The following is a 24,034-nucleotide window of genomic DNA, read 5'->3' on the forward strand; positions in this document are numbered from 1 at the left end:
TCTCATGTGTCACGTTGATTTCACGTTGTCATGAGTCTAGTGTGTCACGTCGGTTTTACAATGTCATGTCTAGTCTGTCACATTGATTTCACGACGTCATGAGTCTAGTCTGTCACGTCGGTTTTACAATGTCATGTCTAGTCTGTCACATCGATTTCTTGATGAGTTGAGTCTAGCCTGTCACATGGGCTTCTCGATGTCATGAGTCTAGCTTGACACATTGATTTTACGTTGTCATGAGTCTCATGTGTCACGTTGATTTCACGTTGTCATGAGTCTAGTCTGTCACGTCGGTTTTACAATGTCATGTCTAGTCTGTCACATTGATTTCACGACGTCATGTGTCTAGTCTGTCACGTCGGTTTTACAATGTCATGTCTAGTCTGTCACATTGATTTCACGTTGTCATGAGTCTAGTCTGTCACGTCGGTTTTACAATGTCATAAGTCTAGCCTGTCACATCGATTTCTCGATGTCATAAGTCTAGCCGTCTGTTTCGCGATGTCATGAGCATTGCCTGTCACATCGGTTTTACAATTTCATGAGTCTAGCTTGATACACCGATTTCACGATGTCATGAATCTAGCTTGTCCATGTTTTGACAAAACACTGGTAGATAACGTACTGCAACATCACTCTTATCGGATATTGCAAACTGGCAAACCAGTGTTTGACAAATTAGAGATGACATAAATAATGTCCATAGACAATCAAATGGCTTTACACTATTTAATGATCAATATCAATTCATGGAGTTGATGCAGCACTTGACAGGTTGTCGGATTCTTGCCAAAAACTTGTCACATTATTAATCAAGAAACGTCAATCTTTGACAAAGGTGTTTTCCAGTGTTTTTGTTACACATTGGATTGAATGGTAAAACGAGAGAGCTTAAACAAAAGCCTTCTTCCTTTTCTGTTTTTAGAGCATTGCCCATGGGAAAAGTAGAGGCATTGTGTAGATAATGCTTTCTTTAATACAATGTTTGCAGTTGAAAGAAACCTCGTTGTAAAAGCCGCCGAATTCATTACGAAGATCTACGTGCATACGAGACAGCATTTCGATTTTACAGACGACTGCAAATTCACACCTATTTGTTTCACTGAACCGACGTCTTAACAAAAGCAACGCTCCTAAAAGAACTACTGAATCTTATTCCGACGACTAACATTGCAATCAAATTGTGAGGTCAATGTTCCGATATGAAATTAACATTTCTCTACTGTCTATAACTTTTTACGGCCAGTAGAAAGATAGACGAGCGATCAAGTTTGTAATTGAAACGTGAATCTATGGTTTTATACTTTATATATTACACGATAAATTACCCTAGCCGCTCACCTACATCTTGAATTTCTTGACAATGTTAACATTTGAGTTGTCCAATAGATAAGAGATAAATGGATGACCTTGCTTAGCTTAGAGACTGTCTGAGCATCAGCACGTACGTGTGTTCAGGCGTTTCTTATAGACATCTAAATTACCTGTTACATTGACCATCTCCAACTTTTATCCTACTCTGTCGTATATATTAAGTGTTATTGATGTACCTGTCTTCGTTAATGTACTGTCTATCGCTCACAGTTACGCCATCTATCAACCCTCATGAGACGTTATGTTTCCGATGTCGCCACGTTTTGTTCTTTTGTTTCTACATTTATGCCCAGTAAAAGCCAATTTATTTGCCGCCAACATCATATGTAACTTTTGTAACTCAAATGTACCTTTACTTTGCCGATACTACGTCACTTCATGATAGAGCGGTCGATACATAAACTATCGAATTTTACAACTTTCCGACAGGGAAAGTAAGTGATCAGTTTTCCTTGAACGTCACTGTTTCTGCAATACACTTATCCAAAAAATAAAATGTATCCGATAAAGTTGACCACGTCTTGTTGTTTCGTGATGTGAAATTTTGTACGCCATACACTGCTTACAAACCAAAGTTCATGCAATGCAGTATTTTATATTTTGAGAGAATTCGTTTGTAAAACATTCACACACGTGTTTGTCGATCGTATGTAAGGCGTGCAACGTCTTCGAAGTGTGTGTTTCTATGCATTCTCTTCAGTCTTCGAATGAGCACCATGGCAAATTCATGCATCAGGTTATCTCAAAATATCGAAAAAGTTGCGTACAAGGCAAGGAATAAGATCAATATTTGACAATTTTCGAAGCCTTTCAATATTACGGAAGCCAATGAAAGTGAAACTCAAATAGTCCGTAGTCAACAAAGTTCTGTTCTGGACGATGACCAATCAACCTGTGAGTAGACGTTCTACGTTTGACCAATGGAAATGTTGAACCAGATTTGCACGATTGATATGCAAATTAAAAAGACCTCCCTACCTGTGTGTAGACTTTCACTTCCCAATGATACACTGAACCGTTAATCCATTCTACTCATTTTACACTCCGAGACGACGAGTGAACTTTCGTGAACGTCGGTTACGATAAAGAAGATGGCGTGCACTGTGGAAAGCGCTGAGAACAGTAATATTGGAATTTTGAACACCATACTACGAGAGTTACGTCTACGGTATTGGTCATTTATAATTCTGCCCGAAGAGTTTGGACTGGTGGCGTATTAGGTACGTATGTTATCCTTGCCAAAAGGGCTGTGATTGTAATGACACTGGTTGCTTTACTGGGACAGTGCATTTGCAGAGAATGCTAATGGTAGCTGTGTAAGAGACGATCGTACTCAGATAGTCTACCCAGGGAACTTGGGTTTATTTTTCTCTGAATGGCTAAAGTTTGTCATTAACTCTCTGCTGTTGACATTGAAATTAGCGCTGTGACTGTGTATAAGAGGCCTATGTGAAAACGTGCTTAATTTGAGCACAAGTGATCGCGTCGCCGTTTGAGTTTGTAGAGGAAGATTGTTATGACAGGTCCATGAGCACTCTGGACTCAAACAGTCCCTTAGTGTTGAAAAATCGATGTTGTGTTAATGTAAACAGAAAATCCCCAAACACATCATTTGAGGAATGGTTTCAATAATTAATCAATCAAATTATCGACAGTGTCTCGCAAGTGATCTCACTTTCTAAGTGCATGCATACCACCACTTCGCAACAAATCATTGGACCGACTTATGATGTCTTGTGTGTATTTCATTTTTACTATAAGGTAAAATATTTTTGAAGTTCATACATTGATTGTATAAATGGCTATTTCTGTTTTTACTAAACTGTTCAAAAGTTCCATTTTAATGGTATAACAGCGTGTATTTCTTTCATGTTAGAACGCCAGAATACCACATTCCATTGCTAACCAAAGTCTAGCAAATATCAAAGTTATCTTTCAACGATGAAAAGCTAATTTGATATTTTAATTCACCTTATTTAGACCAGTTGATATAAACAATGAGTTTCTATGGTAGGTTTTCCTCTGTGATCATCATCAGCTCAACGGTTGTACCACTATCATGTCATCAGTTCTGTGGTTTCAATACCATGTCTTCAGGATTATCTCTAGGGGCAATTTTGACTCAACATAATGCAAACTACATTTCCCCCGATTTTTAGCCCGGACATTTTCAAAACAACTGTCAATTTTGAACAGCACTGCACCCAGGCATATAATCAGAGGGAACCACTTGGTTATAGGACCTATCTGTTGGCACGCTTGACTTCACAACGCATTGCTTGGAAACCTTCTTATTGAGCTGCATTATACAATGCCTATGGGTCTACTTATGTAACACCTGGTGAATCTACAGTCATAGTTGACACTCTATCGAGCTGTGGATCATTACAGAACTACAATAGCATTTTCAAGTGTGCTGTCAGCTACGTATCCAAAAGATTGTTGGAAACATGTAATACTTTCTAAATCTGAGATACAAAACCAAAAATAGGGTAATTCGTTTCAGTAGAAATGCATTACAAATACAGTCTCCAAAAACATTTCATTTGAAAAACGTGGCGGTGATATCGCGCGATAAACCGAGTCCTTAAGACGGGGATTAAATACGCAACGAGGAGGTCTTTTGGACATTTTGTATTGTGATCCATATGGCACAGGCTTTTTGACTTTGACAGATGAAATGTACGGCACTGTGTTAATAGCATATTCGTTGGCAATGCCCCCAAACTAATTCCTATCAGGAACATCAGCATTATCTAAGATTATTTTCCATGATGTGGTCCCATAATGGACATCAGGACTGTAGCCTGATCACATTGCTAAAGGGGCAAAACTTTGTCTTAGTGCAATCATGTATCTAAAATTTGGAATGGTCGCTATGTGAAAGGTGGAAATTTGCTTACAATATACCGTATACCGAGTTCAGTGTTCGCAATTACATATCATATTTAATGTTGTATCTATGAAAGTTGCTGACGCAAAGATGTCTCATTCAAATTTATGAAACATAAAAAAAAAAACAATAGTGCTTTCTAAAATAAGTAACGCAACAAAATAAGCCTCTTATTTACCAAACTATTTGACCTAAAGTCCGCGTAGGCACAAGTGTTAGACCTAGAGTCCTAGCATACAACTATTTGATCTAGAGTCCGTGCAGGCACAACTATTTGTCCTATAGAGTCCGTGCAGGTACAACTATTTGACCTAGAGTCTGTGCACAACATTAAGTAAAACCCACATTTTATACAATTATTTTGCCTACCATTCCAAGAAATTCATGTCGGAATAAAATGTGAACTCACTTGATTCTCATCATCATTATAACAATATAATGAAAGTTGAAGTTTGGGCTTTGTTGTCAAATTAAAGGGCCAATCTTTCCACAGCGAAGTGTCAAAATATTGTGATCACAGGTCCTTGTCAACGCCGCAAAATATTTCAAAAAGCAATCTGCAGTTTGCCGTTTTATCAGTAACTTTTTATAATACGGAACAAAATTAAATCTATCGAATCTTTGAAGCTTTGGGAGTACTGCATGCGGGTGACCTCACTAGGAACCGACGATTTTCTTCGATGTGATTTCAAATTGTATGCTTACCCTGTCTTGGCGTGATTCAAACTCGTACGCCTACCCTGTCTGCTGTCTTTTGGTGTGTTTATAGCTTTATTCATTTTAAGTCACTACGTCTTTATACAGTAAATTTATCCCTTTCATGTTTTTCAGACATTCCGTAGCCATTCAACAGTTACTACATATAACCTAGCGACTAACAATTGTGTTTCAATTCACAGTCTGTTGGTGTGTCCCAATTTATGTTTTTTACGCACGACTTACGATCTACGAGATGCATTCGATGTTTTCTTTAAACTACATCCACCCTTTTCATACCACAGTGTTTATACACCGTTGAAATCGTTACCTCAGTTTTTACAAAAATACGGAACCTCAAGAGTTTTGGAGTGTCTTAAAATCTTTTGGATTTTAGAATTCACTTTGCACGAGTAACTTTGCATTCTCTGCATTCAATGAAATAATTTTAAAATAAATTCAAACTTTAACCTTTCTTACACATTGTTTTACATGGCATATTTTATGCGGACCACATGGCAAATCCGATGAGCTAAAACAAATCTGATGAGCTCAAAACAAATCTGATGAGCTCAAAACAAATCTGATGAGCTCAAAACGGGGTGACATCAAAAAGGTGAAGTTAAAGTAAGCTTACATCCTTCCTCCAAAAGGAGGTTAGCCAGGAAAATTTCAATGGAATGGATGGAACACGTCCATGAACACACACTGTCTCACCGTCTAACCACAGGGAACTGTGGCTCCTTTTTTGTCTGTTTTTTGTTTATGCGTGTTTATTTGTTACGTATAACTATTGTCATATATATCAAAGAACCAAAAAAGAGTTGCGTTTATATTCATGTCTGTCAATAAAGAACGCTGTTTGTTTATTTATTTATTTGTTTTTGTATGCTTATTTGTTTACGAGCTCGAGTATAGTCGATAAATGATGTGTTAAAAAGTTTCTGATACTATCTCGCATATGAAATAAATCTTATACCTCCTTAGCCATGAGGAGTAAGCACTCATGTGTGTCCACCATTAAGCAGGTTAAGCAGGAAACTTAGACACTTTAAAACACGATTGGAACTAATTTGGGATAATTGGATCTTCATATTTTTCAAATTTCTCAAAAATGTAAAATTATAAGGTGCCCTATAGCTGAATGTCTCAATATTACAAAGTACTCATAAAAACAAGTGTGTAACGTAAAAAAAAAACCAGATGAGCTTACATTTGCAAATTTTAAAGATATTACTTCGCCATCCAATTATCCCAAATTAGTTCCAATCGTGTTTTAAGTACCATTCATTGACTTTACACGTAAATAAACAAATAAAAAAAAGAAACTGACATAAACCACGTTACTGAAAATTCTGAAAATAGGTTGTTTGCTGGCGAAGAAGAAAATGCTTCACACACAATCAAAACCGGCTTCTGTGTACTATATATCAAAACAAGCGACGTAGAATTAAATGTTTCAAAACTCAACTTAACAGCATTGCTAATAACGGTAACCAATGCCCTGTAACACTTTTGCGTTCACAGAAAGTAAAACAATCTCTACCAAGAAAAGGTAAAGCTTTAGGTAAATTGCGCCTGGGGGAAAGGTTTTGAGACCATCAATTTTTAACAATACGTTAATGTTTGTTGTTTGTATCAACTCATTTTGAAGCTTGTGGAGGAAATGATGTTTCGACAGTCCTGATTTTGTGAATATCGAATATTACAGGTAAACTCGAATAGAATTAATTGCAGCTATGTAAAGCGATGTAACAGAAACAGTGGACAACAACTATTGAATCCAGACTGGACGCACACTGAAAGAGAAGGAAACCACGAAAGTGGGAATCAAATACTGGCGCCAAAAAGATTGCTCTACAAAAGTCATCAAATTTCAATGTGACCGAGCGTTAACAAATCGATCTGCGGTAGCACAGCCAATCAGCGTATGTTGACGGAGTTAAAATAGGTCGCAGCGCTCTTGTATTCACAACATAATTACTGAGCAAGGGATAACGCCGACATGCCGTGTTATTTGCGTTAAAACATCTTCATTGAAAGACGTATGAATGTTTGATGTAATGAAACGTCTTCTAATGGCGAATGACAAACAAACTGTTGATAATTCTGAAAATAGTCATAGCAATGTTCAGCCGAATTCAGTAAAAAAACCCAAATAAATTAGCATTCATAGGCCTACATATACAGTAAAAAACAAGAGTACTGTTTCACGAGAATGTGCGTTTTGAGGACTGTATTTAAATTTCAGAATTTCACCGGCGTTGCTACCGTTCTTTGAAATAGTGGTTTCAATGGAAATAGCTTTGAGAGTGTGTTTTGCAATCATGAACACTTGTGATTTTGTCGTCATCATGTGACGAATCCCTTCTGTATAAAATGTTCCATTTACTATTTACAATGGATGTGTTACAAGCGAATTAATTGTGGCGAACAAACCATAGTGAACCACTCTTTATGAGAAGTAATGAAGACAATATTAAGAAACACATAGACAGTTTTATTGCCTGTGCGTCATTTAGTATAGACTCATCTTTATGTAAATCGTCTTTAGTCGTAAATTTGATGATCAATCATGTATGTAAGAAATGCCACTGTTCTTTGTTTATATTAAAGTCATTAGTCATTCCAATTTGTAGTGTCAGACAGATTGGTGTATGTTCATTTCAACATCATAGCGTCAAGTGAAAGAGTTTACATCTTATAAGCGGACGTTAAATTCATACCTGATTTCGTGAGTACTAATTGTTTAAATTTTTCCTTTCGAAGAACACAGTGACATGTTTTTTATTAATGAAGCTTAGATGACGCATGTAACATGGTATGAAAACCTTTCCATGCAAGTTGCCGACCTACTTGAATTGGTTAATCGCTAATGACGAAAGGGACGCGGATTCGCGGTAAATTCGTTGATTAGAATCTGCGATTAATTTGAATTTCATGGAGATTCTCAAGATATGAACCTACAATTTGTGTTCTGAAATAGAAAGCTCTTCAAAACACGAATATCCTAACATTGACTCACTTCACCATGTTTTTGTAAGTGAAAAACCATAAAGATAGAAAATTAGGAACAGGACACCATAGTATTTCAATTATTCCATACATTTTGAATGGTCGCATTTCTAGTTGATTTATTACAGATCTAAAGGATAATCGATTAAATTGCGAGGGTATGCAACCAGTGAAAGAGCGACTGATTAATCGCTGTAAACACTGTAACAGGTGAACTGCTGTGCATTCAACGAAGACGGATGGTAATTGAGAAATTGTATGCACAGCTGATCGTATTTGCTAACATTATGCACTTAACTCTGTCATAAAATAATAGCGATATTCGTGTTCGGAAAGAATGTGACATTAGCTAAACATACAACTCAAAATCAACGACCCGATTGAAGGTCCACGACAACATCTCTCTGTAGTTTATGGACATATTACACAATCCATGTAGCATTTTACTGAAGATCAACAACATTTGTTTTTGACAGATTGCGTGACTAAGTTTAGTTTTGGCAAGTCCATTGACACTCATATTTGCAGTCCCAGTCTATGGTTACCGATACTTGTATACACATCGTTCAGTCAGTACAGCAGTTTATTGACTTATTTTAGTTTGAAAACAATTCAAAACGTTCGAGTTTTATGGGTTTTTGATTTTGAAAGACGACACATATGAGTCATCAAGTAAGTTGGCATGGGGTGATACAAGGATAATGCTGGCTTAAAAAACCCCGGTTAACTAGCATTTAGACGTTTATGAGACACCTGACGTAATTTAAAAGTCGATGCATTTTTCTGTCTGGGATTATTGATTTGGCCATGTATTTCGTCTTCAGTATAATTACGGAATGTACTTGTGAATTGTCAGTTGCATATGTTATTGGATTTTGTAACTTTGAAACCTTTCCATCAAAGACATTACGTGGGAAATTACGGTAATTGATAGCAAAGGCAGATTATATATATATATATATATATATATATATATATATATATACTACGTGTGAACGAGCGCATAACCTATCTACAACTTTAATGGCCTGCGTGTGCGGGACGTATGAGCCATACGCTGGCATGTCGAAAAGTTTTGTGCATGCACAAAAGTTTTCGACGACCTCGCCGTACTATGACGTCTACCAGCATGCTTCAGCGTGCTCTTAACTTATACAAAACTTATCAATAAGACGTACGTCCAGGGTGTTCGCCAAATTTTTCATACCTTGGCATACGCTGGCTAAATGGCCAAGGTGTGACAGCGTGTTACTCTAATAAGTCTGCCACTGTTTTCTTTTTCTGAATTCACGTCGTTATAGCTATCAATATAGCATCAAACATTTCAATATCGAGTCCCCAAACACAGGGCGGATTACAAACAAAACTTGAAAGTCACGATGTCAGATGTGTTACTGTTTGATGCCAAAGTTGAATGCTCGACTCTTTCAGATCCTTCCGTTTTCTCGGACAATGAGGTCGCTAGACATTGATCCGTCGAACCATGCATGTTATAATTTGCAAGAGACCATATCTATTTTCGTCAATACTTTTATACGCTTTTTATGATGTCATGCAATTACAATATTATACGGATCATCGCCTATTGAGGACGGCAATATACATAATCAACTAACTATGTAACGATCATTTGTGTTCTCTTTACAGGTTCAAGAAATGTACAAATAGACTGGCACAGAATAGAATATTACCTCGCCGTGCTCTGAACTGAGTATCGCATTGTCCGGAATACGTTTGCTTGTACTCTACGACAAAACTGTGCCATGGAATACAGCAGCAACTCAACTATGACTGTTATGGATCTCACAACACACAGCATCTCAAATAAAATGCAATTCACGGCGAATACTACAGAAAGTAATTACGTTACAACAATGATGTCACTAGTAACGACATTCTTTCAAACCGATAATGACATAGAGAGCACTACTTTGATGTCAGCAAATGAAACGTTTAATCAGACCAACTTGAACTCTTCAACAACGTCAAGCCCTGGCAGAGGAGAACCGCTTGTCGCCATCGCAATAATTGGAGCCGTGCTAAGTACATGGATAATACTTGGAAATTTCTTCGTTATTTTACTGTTTTCCTTCCATCGAAAGTTAAGGACCATTTCAAATTTCTTCATCGTTAATTTGGCAGTCGCTGACTTTCTAGTGGGCATCCTAAGTACCCCCGTATATACTATGTATTCAACATTAGCCTATTGGCCATGGGGACACATCGTGTGTGATCTATGGAGCGCTATTGATTATACCATCTGCAGTGTTTCACTCTTTGCCATTATTGCTATCAGTGTAGATCGGTACTCATCGCTTATTGACCCTATCGGACATATGACGAAAATGACAAAAAGGAAAGCTAGATACATGATAGCCACCACTTGGATAATCTCAATTGTTATCTACGCCCTTCCAAATTGTCTTTGGCCATATTTCCAAGGCTACCATAAAGTACCCGATGGACAATGCTATGTGGAATATCTTCAGGTAATATGGTTTATTACCATCCAGACATTCCTCGGATATCTGCTGCCTCTGATCATACAATTCGTATTGTATATAAAAATTTATCAGGTTGCAAATAAAATCGCTAAACGGAAGAGTGTCATAAGATATCACGATACAATGCGAAAGAAGAACAGATCTGCTGACAGTTGTAAAAACAAAACGTCAGATCCGGACGATATGAAGATAGCTATGGTCGCTGAAGATTCGGACAAGTTTAACACCATGGAGCAGAAACGGTCAACTGATAATAGAGACATATTAAGCAACAAGGCACAGAGTTGTACGAATCTCGATACCGATGCCATGGTAACAAACACAGTATCTATGGATACAATCAACAAAAATATTAATGTGTATGAAAACAGGGCATTTGAAAACGAAATAGACAATACCAAAGTCAGTGATTGCATAGAAACCAAAGAGACAACAGAGGGATCTCAAGCCGACAATGGCACAAATGCTTTTCATAGGCAATCCAGTATAACCAGTACAGACGATATATGTGAACACTCTTGTGTCCATGAGTTTGACAGTGACCAGACTCCTGCAAATGAATTGTCGACAAACATAGATTCTTCGTCTTATGAAAATACCGGGCCATCATCGGAGACTACTAATATATCATCTGAAGCTGCCTCCAAATCTAAAGAAGAAATCAATATCCCTTTGCAGACCGACGAAGCTGTAAAGGGTAATTCAGAATCAGAACTTCGACGGAAAAATAATTTTGCTGATGAAAATCTAAAATGTAAAGACGATGGTAGGAACGAAGACAGCACTGAGAATTCTGTCAACATCTCAGACATCGAAATGCAGTCACAGACTAAAAGTTGTTCAAAATCAACGGAAGAAGTGATTTTAAATGAAAAGAATTCATCACAGCAAGGACAGCGTTCATCGCGGATCTCACGACTTACAGGTTCACTTTCAAAGTTCAGTCCCAGGCGAAAATCGAAAGATACAACAGAAAAACAGGCGCGAGGGGATTCGCTCAACTCTCCCGGTCGATCAACCATTCGTTCATCAAACGCAAGGAAAGCTTTCATTACTGTGTCAACCTTACTGGCTGCATTTGTTCTTTGTTGGATGCCTTATCATGTTGTTGCTTTGATAAACGCCTTCTGCACGAAGTGTATCAAGTCGCACACCTTCGAAACAGTCTACTGGATATATTATACAAACAGCGCCCTCAACCCTCTATGTTACGCTCTTGCAAACCAGCAATTCAGACGGGCTTTTATCAGATTAATTACGAAGGGAAAACTGTCCTAGGAATGAAACATGGAGAATTCAGTAGTTCAATATGTAGCTAATCTATATGGAGAAATGGTGTAAAACGTGCAACTTATTTTGTCCTATCAAATTTCAAAATGTGTTCATTATTTCTGTTACCTATCCACACAGGATAATTTATCCACAAGAACACTTCAGAAGTTATCTGGTCTCAACAGCGGACCTTAAATTTTGATTCTTTGCATATTTGATAGTCATGTACAAAAGATACCTTGGAGCAGCCTCATGGATGAAATCGAAAGTAAGAACTGCAATATTTGATACAAGATTCTTTGAGAAACCTGGTAGCCACTGCACAGAACTTGAGTGACTCGGGGCTTAAACTTTGAACTTTAACAGGTGACAATTCTAGTGGCAATATTCTGTTATGTTGAAGGCATGAACTGTTCCATGGCAAGTCTTGACAAATATTTTCACATACATGCTATACAACATGAGTGAACCAGATGTGAACTGAATGTGCTCACATGGTTTACAACAGGTTCATTACTTAGGACCTATAAGGAGAGAACCATTTGATTTCTGGGGGCGGGGGTATGGAGGAGGTGGGTATGGGAGCATTTTTTTTTTCCTGTCAGAGTGACAGCAATTTTTTTCCTACTGTCAGACCTGCATCAATATTTTTTTCTAAATGGAGTAGCAGTGCAATTTTTTTATTGGTCATCAAGTTTGTAATGCGTTGTATGTAAGGGAGTTGTCATTATTTACAGCCTGAAACTCCGAAATTTCGAGTGCCCCCCCTCGCCAACCATGAATTTGAGTAACCTCCCTCTCTAACTCTGAAAATTTGACTGATCCCCACACTTAGAAAAGTTAAATACCAATACATGTAATTGTAAAATTTACAAAATACAGCAACAGTAAAGACCTTTCAAATCCTGATGTACCCTGCTAGACTATCATCAGTTATCTCATGATGGTTCAAAAACGTGAACCCATCAAAATGAAATTTAAAGTCACTTGTTAAAACTGTTTGAAAATGACATTGAACACTGATATTTTTTTACATTTTTTGCATGATCAGTGTTGAGTCACAATATTAAAACAACCAAACAATGACAATACAATTTGTGAAAAACAGTTCTGTTTGCCAGAGACTGAAGACAAATGAATATACAGGAACGGAAAATCCTGAAATATGATTTCTTGGGTCAGAAAAGGGAAGGAAAACATTGAGTGTACTGAGGTGTAAAGTAGACCTATGTAGTGCATGCTTATATCATAAGCGCTGGGGAAAAAACATAAGAATTGCTTGTGGTAAAAACATTTGCGCCGCCTATGGCGGCGCGCCGGCAAAGAATACATGAGAATAGGGTTTCCAAATTTGCTAATTTCTGGTGCATTGTGACAATTTTTTTTCACTTCTGTCTGTTATGACAATTTTTTTTTCTCAGGCCATGACAGAATCAATTTTTTTCCTTCTATCTTACCTGGTGACAATTTTTTTTTTCTCAAAATCCTCCATACCCCTCCCCCCCAAATAAAATGGTTCTCCCCTAAACAATACATAATTCAAGCTAGCTGCCTATCTCTGGTAAAAGACATATAGAGAAATGAGTCATCAATGTGGGCGCTATAGAGACACCCACAACTAGTACTAGAAATTAATTATCCTATTAAACAGAGAGTATATGCATTAAAGGTATCAGTCCAAGAACTAATCCCAGGAGTACACAATGCATATGGTGAAAAAGAAAATTAAATAGAATGACAAGCATACTTTGATGATGATTTGAAAGATAACAAACCATTTTACAAGCTGGAAGCCTAGACTGAAATGACCTCCTTGGCAGTCAAGTAGAATGCTATGATATATCAATGCTGAAGAAAGATGAAACACACCAAAGAAAAGATTGAATTTCTCATCAAGAGAAAGTAACACACACAATCTTTGTACAGTGTCCTGGCTCATCAGCTGGTTGCAATGGTTTATCAAGTCATTCATTAACAAAGTGGGTGGTCTATCTAGCTGCAACAATACATTATACAGTCCTTCATGAAAATGGCAGAATAGACACTGGATGAAAGTTTTCAGGCAATTCACAATCAAGGGATTGCTTAATAAGTAGACAGCTGCTTGAAATTACCAGGTCAAATGTATAATACTGTGAAGAGACCTTAAAGAGTTGAGTGATGTGAAGCATCATTTAAAGGCATCCATGATGATATCTGAGGAATCAGATCCTGGACAGAAGTGTCCGAAGGCAGTGAATGAATTATCTTCTTAACCTTGTCAGTGGTTGTTAAACTTTAAATGCATGCAGATGATGTTCATGGAACTTTTGACTATTACCATTGTCATACATAGAACTTGAGGTCAAAGTTTGACAACTTGGCTCCATGAAAAAGAACATTTGCAAAATCGATCTGCTAATTCCAAAGTATGCGCTTGGCAAATTCTCATTGATGCATGTAAAATGTCCTTATTACATGCCTCATATATTGGACGTCGCACGCTCCATAGGATTCAAAGGTAACTTGTCGGTGATGTCGCGGGCCACATAGTCATCACTTGAATGAAAGTGAACTGGAACTAATTTCAACTTGACAACTTTTTGATGTAAAAATGTTGAAATTTCATGTTCTCCATAGGAAATCCGGTTTCTGGGAAATTTTGCTGAAAAAATCGATAAACCGCAAACCAGTAGTTTAAATATATCAATGCGCCATTCGATGATGAAAATTTTTCAATTTTGAATGGATTTTCATCTAAGATGGAAATAAAGCATTGGATATCCTTTTGCCAATAAATCTAAATATTTTGAGAGAAAACTGTGTAAGAGAGGCATGTAATAAAAACATTATAGCCCAAACAGGGGACTATGTACCTTTGGGGCAGGAGACAATTTGCCCTCCTTACGTCGGGCAAATGGTCACCTACCCTAAAATAGTCCCATGTTTGGACGATAATATATATTTAAGCAACAAGTCATTGACAATGACATAGTCCCCACTTGTAATAGGGGTATTAATCTTGATGGGGCAGGGAAATGTGGTCATTAAGAAGTATCACTGGAGGCATATGTTCAAATCTATGGACACATAGGTCTATGTCATTGTTCCCAATTGCAACAAGAGGCATGTCTAAGTTATGGTAATTAAATCTATGGACACATAGGTCTATGTCATTGTTCCAAATTTGCAACAAGAGGCATGTCTAAGTTATGGTTCTAAATCGGGAAAAAAGATCAGACCTCTAGCTGTATTGGCCAGCCAAGAAAAACATATGGGCATAATAAATGAGGTACAAGATGTGACATCTTAAGGTCTATTATTCTATCAAAATTAAAGCGTATAGAACTTGTGGTTACTGAGTTATGCATATATACGCTTAATCAAGGTCAAAGGTCATCAAGGTCACATGACATTTTGTCAAAAAATTTCTATCCTATAGTCTATCCCTATATAACAATCATACATCTAGCTCTATTGGCTCGCTCAATATTAGATATGCACACAATTAATGAGGTACAATATGTGGCGTGATAAGGTGTCCCATCATACCAAATATGAAGGATGTGGCACTTGTGGTTCCTGAGTTATGGACAAATATGTATATTTGAGGTCAAAGGTCACCGAGGTCGCATGACATTTTGTCAAAAATATTGTCTTGATAAGTTATCCCTATATACCAAAAATCAGACCTCTAGCTCTATTGGCTCGCTCAAAATTAGATATGTGCATAATTAATGAGGTACAATATGTGGCGTCATAAGGTGTCCAATCATACCAAATATGAAGGGTGTAGCACTTGTGGTTACTGAGCTATGCACAAATATGTATATTTGAGGTCAAAGGTCATTGAGGTCACATGACATTTTGTCAAAAAAATTGTATTGCTAAGTTATCCCTATATACCAAAAATCAGACCTCTAGCTCTATTGGCTCGCTCAAAATTAGATATGCGCATAATTAATGAGGTACAACATGTGGCGTCATAAGGTGTCCAATCATACCATATATGAAGGGTGTAGCACGGACGAACAGACAGACGGACGCACGGACGCACGGACATGACCAAACCTATAAGTCCCCCCGGACGGTGTCCGTGGGGACTAATAAAGCACACCCAGCTCCATGGTGAAATGAAATGACTTTCATATATGCAGTCTGCACCACTGTTCTGAATACAAATGTCTTCATGACATGTAGTCCAGATATTTTGTGATTCTATGACTAAAATTAATAGTTTGGCATTAATAAAGCTAGATTATTTTCAAAACATAAATTTTATTTATTCATGAGATACAAAGAAACATGCTTTCATTTAAAGGTCACATTGTCAAATATTACAATGGCGCAGGAACTGAACAGAACACCTTTGAAGGAACTAAAATCATTTACATATTGAAACGAAATGGAGATCACTAGGTTTTTAATTTTTTACCATATGAATGCAATGAACTCACTGTTCATTGTTACCTCTATTGGAATCATAAAAATATTTGGAATTTGACCCTTAACATTTGATTATTCACATTCATATGAATTGAGGACTGCTTTGGTAGAAATATTAATATTCATGTTTTCTCAAAATCCAAATTATAAACATATAATATTATTTCAGATATTAACAATTACAAAATTGTAAAAATATCTTCAGTTATACACAGTTTCATTTCGACAAAATATTCTGATGTCAGAGTCAATGAAGCATATCAATTGATTCTAATTCATATATTCTGGAAAATTAAAGATTCAATTTCTGTCTCATTTACCTCTTGGTTAAGAGTTTTATTCCAAGAACTGTGTTCATATGAAAATCGCTGAAAATAGCATATTTTGCCATTGTTACTTTTTCTGAGAAATTTTTCACATAATTATTGTATATCTTGGGTGCACAGTCTATCCATTGTATTCAATTGTACAATCATGGTATTACTGTCAGTCCAGTCAAAAGTTTTACAGCATAGCCCAGTGTTTCAGGTCTCAATAAACCAATGAAACCATTTGGCAAGAAATACATTTTTTATGAATTAGCTTCAAGAAATGTATTTGCATTCTCATGTTTTGTGGCAATATTGCATCAAACTGCCAGCATCATGGGATTGAGGCTCAGTGAATTTAGCAAAATTGCTGTTAGGCTGAACTTGTGTTAAATATTAGTTTTACCAACACTTTAGTTTACCTAAATTGGTCCGACAAGTTTTTAAGTTTGTAAATGGTCTTTTAGTAATCCATGCATTTATCCACTTCTCTATCAGCAACCATGATGGTTTACTTTCATATGTCTTGTTATAAGATTTTCCAATAATAAGATTCTCCTATTTATATCAATCTATATGATGTAGTGAAGTTGGACAATACATTGTTTTTCCAGCTATATTCAAACTTTGGCTGTCTAATGGCATGTAATAAAACCAGTATTGCCTCTACATATATTTTTTAGTGGTCCTTGGGTCAGGTGACCATGTGGCTCTCTGTCATTGGGTCAGGTGACAGTATGGCTCCCTGTCATTGGGTCAGGTGACAGTATGGCTCCCTGTCATTGGGTCAGGTGACAGTATGGCTCCCTGTCATTGGGTCAGGTGACAGTATAGCTCCCTGTCATTGGGCAAAGGTAACTTAGCACCAAAATCCATAAGTTATAAAGTAAGGTGTAAACTCAACTGGAATGATATTGCTTTAAAGTTTTGAAGATGATGATAAACAGGAACAGCTGTAAAATTGGTAGCTACATTCATGCCTTATAAAAAAACAAAAAGAACAATATCCTGTGTCTTTTCATGTTTGTCTTCTGTCTATTAGTCTCAGTTTGGAAAAAATCACACGCAGAACTGTCGTCATTGCCTGAATACCAGATATCTCTCCTTTCTTTTCTAAGGTTGACTTCTGACAATTTATGAAGAATACAATTTTTAAAAAAGATTAAATTTCATCATTTGTTGAGAAGTAAAGGTGATCTTAAAACCTAATACCTTGAACTTCTGTGCTAAAAGAAGGGCTTTGAAATATCAAATTAAAATGGTTAGGGCCTTATTAGGATGTAAAAGTGATAAAGTCTTAATGTATTTCCTCTGGTTGCATCATACAATATCCAATTCTTATTTTAAAGTATTAATAGACACTATAATTTCATGCAAAATTTCTGCAATGAAGTTGTCATTAGAGCTAACATTTACACTCCTGTAAATTATTAATCATTCTCCCAGGATTCAAAACTTCTGACTACACAAAACTTTAATGCAAACAACATTTTTAGAGGGATTGTTTTTGAAAACCTTTGGTTCTAATTACTGATAGAATGTGACTTCACATCAGTAAACCTATGATCTGATCCAAAGTAAGACTACTAAAGACTCTTGAAAATTCCTGTCCTGCATACTTATAAAATATAACATCCTACTCATCGATATCGAAAAACTCTTGAATAATTGTATTCTTATGATACATTCAGCCTACAATTAACAACACTCGGACACCAAGAGTTATGCAGCTAGAAATTTAGGCAGTATTATAAGTTGGTTCCAATCATGAAATATACATCATGGACTATGGTGACAAGATGGCTGCAAACACTCATACCTTCTTTACTTAAAACAATTTCAAAATTGGAATGAACACTATGGAAGTTACAATCATTTGTACATTGAAGGCTCACTTTCTGGAAAACATCATGATCCACTTTTCAAGGACTGAAATCCGGCAACTTCTGTCTTCAGTCAGACTGTCAAGTAAAATAAATGATGCATTAGCAGAGAGATTGTGAAAATTTATTTTGTGCAGACAAGAAACAGAACTGTCTCAGATTATTAGAACAAGTCATAATGTTTACAGGTTTAAAATTGAAGTTTGTATACATGCCACAACAACTTACAGTTAATTCAATGATAAGATATGCAATCACCATGGTGGATCACCTTCTTCAATTTTTTGAATTTTTCATTTCCTGAAAAAATTCTGACAACTGTCAGTCTGTATTTCATCAGATCTGATGTAGATGTTTCCATCTATCATGTGTCTTATAATAGAGTTACATTCACAGGGAAACAAAACACATTGCCAGCACAGTGAAACTTCTAACCGTTTACTGGTAGTCATGGCAATAGAAATGTTGTTATGGCAGCTAAGAAACTTGACAATTGAATTTGAGACCGACATAATTATGGCTCACATTGACATAGGAGTTCAGATGTCAAAGTTCAAAGTTGACCTACCCATTCATCATCGTCAGCACCTTCCATCAAGTCTTGAGGCAAAGGCTCATCTCTTGCAGTCAACTTTACATTCATGGCATCTAATAACTGCAATGCAAATTGTATAGTTTTTAGTGAATCAGTCAACATGACAATTGAAATCTATGTGAGATCAGGTGCCAAGATTTTAATTAAGCAAAGAAACACTGAAAATATTGATAAACAAAGTTATTGTGAGATTTAATTAATTTTGCAGTACTTTCATAGCCTATGTCACAAAAGATATTGCATACAGTATAGTTATCTTATCGAAGTGTCACTGAATATCAATGACCATGGTGTACAAACATTTAATTCTTACTGAGTATATCTATGTGAATATCTATGACCATGGTGTACAAACATTTAATTCTTACTGAGTATATCTATGTGAATATCAATGACCATGGTGTACAAACATTTAATTCTTACTGAGTATATCTATGTGAATATCAATGACCATGGTGTACAAACATTTAATTCTTACTGAGTATATCTATGTGAATATCTATGACCATGGTGTACAAACATTTAATTCTTGCTGAGTATATCTATGTGAATATCAATGACCATGGTGTACAAACATTTAATTCTTACTGAGTATATCTATGTGAATATCAATGACCATGGTGTACAAACATTTAATTCTTACTGAGTATATCTATGTGAATATCAATGACCATGGTGTACAAACATTTAATTCTTACTGAGTATATCTATGTGAATATCAATGACCATGGTGTACAAACATTTAATTCTTGCTGAGTATAGTGCTTAACAAATGCAATTAGAATCAGACAGTTGTTAAGTGCTTGACATTTCAAAATGCTCTCAACCATGAAACAATGATTGTGAATTCTTAAACAACTCAAAGAATTGATCTAAGCTGTTGTTATTCAGTCTTTCAGGGTCAAATACAGAAACTACAAACAGCTTACTCTTAACAGGACCAAGTGACAATAATAAACAGTGCAACAACAGAATTAAAGACATTGTGTAACAAAGCACTGCTGAATAAAGTATTAAATCTCAGAAAGACAATGAAACCAAAATTATGTTTTCACTTTACCTCTTGTTTCTTCTGGTCATCTGACTTGATTTCTTCCAGTTCCCGATAACTTTCGTACTTCTTAGCCACGACAACTTTAGGCGCTGAACTTACTGTTCATGAAAGAACAAACAAAAATAAATTACACTCTGACACATTGTGTTGCAAAACAGTTCACACACCGAAGAGAGTATTTGCATACTTACATGGTTTCATGCCATCTGGGTGAAGACTTTGAAGATTTAGTTGTCTGTTTTCACCACTTGTCCATTCACATGCTGTCATTACTGGTTGCCAGGTTACTTTTGTTTCAGGGTAAAGGTCATCTTGGAAGTATTCCATCTGAAACAGAAGTACAGTGGTTTCATTAAAAGCCGGTCACTGATCATCTCAGCTGTAAGGTAAATATGGCTGCCTATCATGACCTGAAGGTCACAGATATTGAATGCAAGTAATAGAAAGTTTACTTTTATCTACCTGAAAATGATGCATTGCTTGTTTTAAATAGTTTTATGGAATTATCATTTGAAAAATAAGTGAAACTTCTTTTATGGACTTGATTGTCAATAACGATTTGAGATCACGTACTCATACATGCTGTTGTTGTATTAAACAGTAGTATAATTATCATGTATGTGATGTACACAAGGCAATAGAGGGGTTTAAAAGGTTGGAGATCACTGAGCATTTGCTGTGGTGCAAAATGGCATTTGCCATGAAGGGGATGAAGTGAAAAAGATGACAAATTTACAGCAAAAAGTACCGTTACTTTAGATGGACATGTTATTACTTATTTTGATACTTGAATGACTTTTGTGAATACCTTAATGGAAATGATTTACTTTGAAGGCTTGGTTTACAATGTTAGTAATTGCTTTATGACCTTTATGAATACAGTGACCTGTAGTGTAGCCATGTACCAAAGCAACTGATAAACAATTGTGAGAAAAATAGTAGTCAATGTTAAATCTCAGATTCTAAATTTGAAAAACTTTCCTGATATCTTGAATGATAAGGGTCAGAAATGGATAGCAGTGTTTGTACATTTACCGTACTCGTCCGAGTATAAGCCCCTGCTCGTGTATAAGCCCCCCTACTGATTTCAGAGGATTTTAGAAAATGCATTACATCCGTGTATAAGCCCCTACCCTAGTGTAACTCAAATACAGAAAGGTTAGGAGAGTATATTTGGTCATTTAACTTGGCAAAATTACTTTTAGATAATAAAGAAACCATTAAATGATGTTAAACAATGGGAAACTGGAGTTCCCTTGACAGCATCGTAGGAAAATGACACGTTTTCCCAGTACTATCTTGATTCTTTGACCCTACTCACCCCCGTCGCCTAAATAGAATAGTCTCACTCACGTCGGCCATTGTTCATTTTCATGCACAGCCACGATGTTTTCATGCTTGAAACATGCAGTTTCTTTTGTTTGAAGCAATTATCCTTTCATTTGTGAAGAGTTTTCCTGGTGACTATTACAATTTTCACTGCTATGTTGTTGTTTTCACAAGATGTAGACAGTTTGATACTGGAATATTGAGTTGCCTTTCCGTGTAAGCAATGCATGCCTGTTCACATTACTGTTGATCAGCAGCATACATGACGTCTTTGTTTCAAGTTTGGGGTTTTTTTGATGCTGAATTTCACCAAAATGTCACTTCTGTGTTCAGAGATTGTACAATCAGTTCTTTGGATGTGTAAGTCGATTTCGAAAGCGATAGAAAGATCGAGTGGTGTTGAAAAAAAATCGTGCATAAAATTAGCATAAATTATGCGTCTATGCCAGATAACATGGGGTTGCTCGAGTATAAGCCCCTCCCCTAGTTTTACAGCTGTTTAGTGTTGCCGAACCGGGGGCTTATACACGGACGAGTACGGTATTATTATTATTATCATTATTCTATTAAAACTGTTTAAAATGCACTACACGTACGTCTCAGTGCATTGTACATAGCTGGATAAAATAATTTAAAAAGTACAACCACACAAGAAAATTAAAACAGAAAATTACACATAAAACTGAGTAAAAAGATGGGTTTTCAAATTGCGCTTAAAACTATCTACACTTGTGGCAGTCTTAATTTCAAATGGCAAATCATTCCATAGTAAGGGTGCACATACTGAAAACGCTCTCTGTCCATATGTCTTGTTAAAATTGCCACGGGGCTGGGTTAAACATAATTTGTCACGTGATCGCAGGTCTCTAGCTGGTACATACCGTATAAATCTAATAAATGTCTCAGATAATAGGTGCATTTCCATGGATAATTTTGAATGTTAGCAACAAAATTTTAAATCTGATGCGAGCCTCTACCGGTAACCAATGTAAATCTGTGAGAACGGGTTGACATGATCGAATTTGCGCGTACGAGAAACTAACCTCGCCGCGGCATTCTGCAGACACTGTAGTCGTGCAAGTTGTCCCTTAGGGATACCAAACAAAAGACTGTTACAATAGTCTAAGTGGGACGTCACAAATGCATGGACTAGTTTTCTGTTGTCAATCCACTGAATGGATAGCAATGTTCGTACATTTCTGTTGTCAATCCACCGAAATAAATGTTGTCATTATTGTTGTACTGTAAGGGTACACAAAAATCCAAAACTTCACGGACAGTTTAAATAATATGAAATTACTTCTCAAGTTCAAAGTCACTATCTGATTATGATGCTGAATCACTAGCTAACCTCGTAGTCATTTTAGATTTTAGTGGATGTAGGTCAGGTGATTCTACTGTCGATATCAGCAAACCTCAACTGACGTTGCTTGAGTATAAGATACAAGTTTTCGAGCAAAATCATTTTATCACCTTGTTATGGGAGAAATGTCATGATGGAATTAAATAAAGATATCGTATGGTGTGGTAACTGTATGAAAAACCGTGTGGAAGGTGTTTTATATAGCGAATTTGCAGTGATTTTGGAAACAACCCCTTCTCAAACCCACCCCCTCCCACTTTGTGGTCAGTATAATTTGGCCTCCTGCTATTTCATTATGGCCCCAGTTTTAAAACTTAGTGAAACTCCTGGTGGTGCATTTGTATAGTAGCAACATTTCTCAGCGACTGGAAATGAATTTCAAATCTCACACTGATTTGTTTATAGTGTTGCTAACTGATTAATGCCTACACAACTGCAGTGACATCAGTTTATTTATTGGTGTGCTGCCCTTATTTGGCAAAGTGGACTTGATATTAGGAATGAAAGTGTTGTATTTGTAGTGTTGCACAAGGTACAGAGCAACTGTGTACCTCACCAAACCCTAAGTCATCATCAATGACATAGTCCCTGCTGGATTATCTGTCTGGATTAACTGTCTGTAAAAAGTTTAACAGTTCTCATGCATGATTGGTGAATTACTGACAATGCATGATTGGTGAATTACTGACAATGCATGATTGGTAAATTACTGACAATGTGTGGTTGATTACAATTTATTATCTGAGGGCAAAATTGCACACTGTTTAAAAGCTAATATCATGAATTGTTTGAAATCATAAAAAAATATCACACATTTAAATGTTGATGACTTAATTACACTTTTTCAAACACAATGTTGCAAAGTCAGGGTGGGTATTCTATTGCGGATACGGCTTTAACTTGGCATTTTACGATGACTGAGTTGGAAATCAATAAAATCTCAATGTAAAAATACTCACCTTAACTCTTGGTACTGTAAATGTAATTGGTTCCATTGTTGTCTGAGTCAATCTAATTGCTTTTGCTATTTCTACTTGTTTAACATCACACGTGATTTTCGGAAGAAATGAGATTGCCTGTTATAAAAACAAGAATTAACACCAATGAAGTGTAAAAGCAACATTTAAATAACAAAGCATTACCCCATTAGTTCTTTGAATAAGTACAATTGCTGGACACTACCTTGGAATATGACACACTTTCAAATCATATGAAATTTCAAACCAGACATTGCCGGAGTACCATATTTGATTGCATTAAAGAGGCAGCTTGGTGATGATTGTGTCATAAAGCACATGTAGCCACATTGGATTGGATCAATAA

General features: G+C 36.4%; 2 protein-coding genes across 2 annotated transcripts in view; one reads left to right on the plus strand and one right to left on the minus strand.

The window, feature by feature from the left end:
• Positions 1–2,317: 2,317 nt before the first annotated feature.
• On the plus strand, positions 2,318–14,375 carry LOC139131965 (muscarinic acetylcholine receptor M2-like). Its single transcript, XM_070698299.1, has 2 exons — positions 2,318–2,594; positions 9,626–14,375. The coding sequence occupies exon 2, from the start codon at positions 9,742–9,744 to the stop codon at positions 11,758–11,760; it is 2,019 nt and encodes a 672-aa protein (XP_070554400.1). The 5' UTR covers positions 2,318–2,594; positions 9,626–9,741; the 3' UTR covers positions 11,761–14,375.
• Positions 14,376–17,498: 3,123 nt separating this feature from the next.
• The window catches only part of LOC139131969 (coronin-7-like), a 51,427-nt gene continuing 44,891 nt past the window's right edge, over positions 17,499–24,034 (minus strand). The window contains exons 21-25 of the mRNA XM_070698306.1: positions 23,671–23,787; positions 20,211–20,346; positions 20,026–20,117; positions 18,939–19,025; positions 17,499–18,448 (exon numbers count right to left, since the gene is read on the minus strand). Of these exons, the coding sequence (XP_070554407.1) occupies positions 18,440–18,448; positions 18,939–19,025; positions 20,026–20,117; positions 20,211–20,346; positions 23,671–23,787 (441 nt within the window). The 3' untranslated portion in view covers positions 17,499–18,439. The remainder of the gene's footprint in view (positions 18,449–18,938; positions 19,026–20,025; positions 20,118–20,210; positions 20,347–23,670; positions 23,788–24,034) is intronic.

Source organism: Ptychodera flava, chromosome 4 (assembly GCF_041260155.1).
Source record: "Ptychodera flava strain L36383 chromosome 4, AS_Pfla_20210202, whole genome shotgun sequence".
Lineage (NCBI taxonomy): Eukaryota > Metazoa > Hemichordata > Enteropneusta > Ptychoderidae > Ptychodera > Ptychodera flava.

Bases quoted from the DNA above. Each gene is read 5' to 3' on its own strand.
- LOC139131965 (XM_070698299.1), top strand. From the start codon at position 9,742: ATGGAATACAGCAGCAACTCAACTATGACTGTTATGGATCTCACAACA.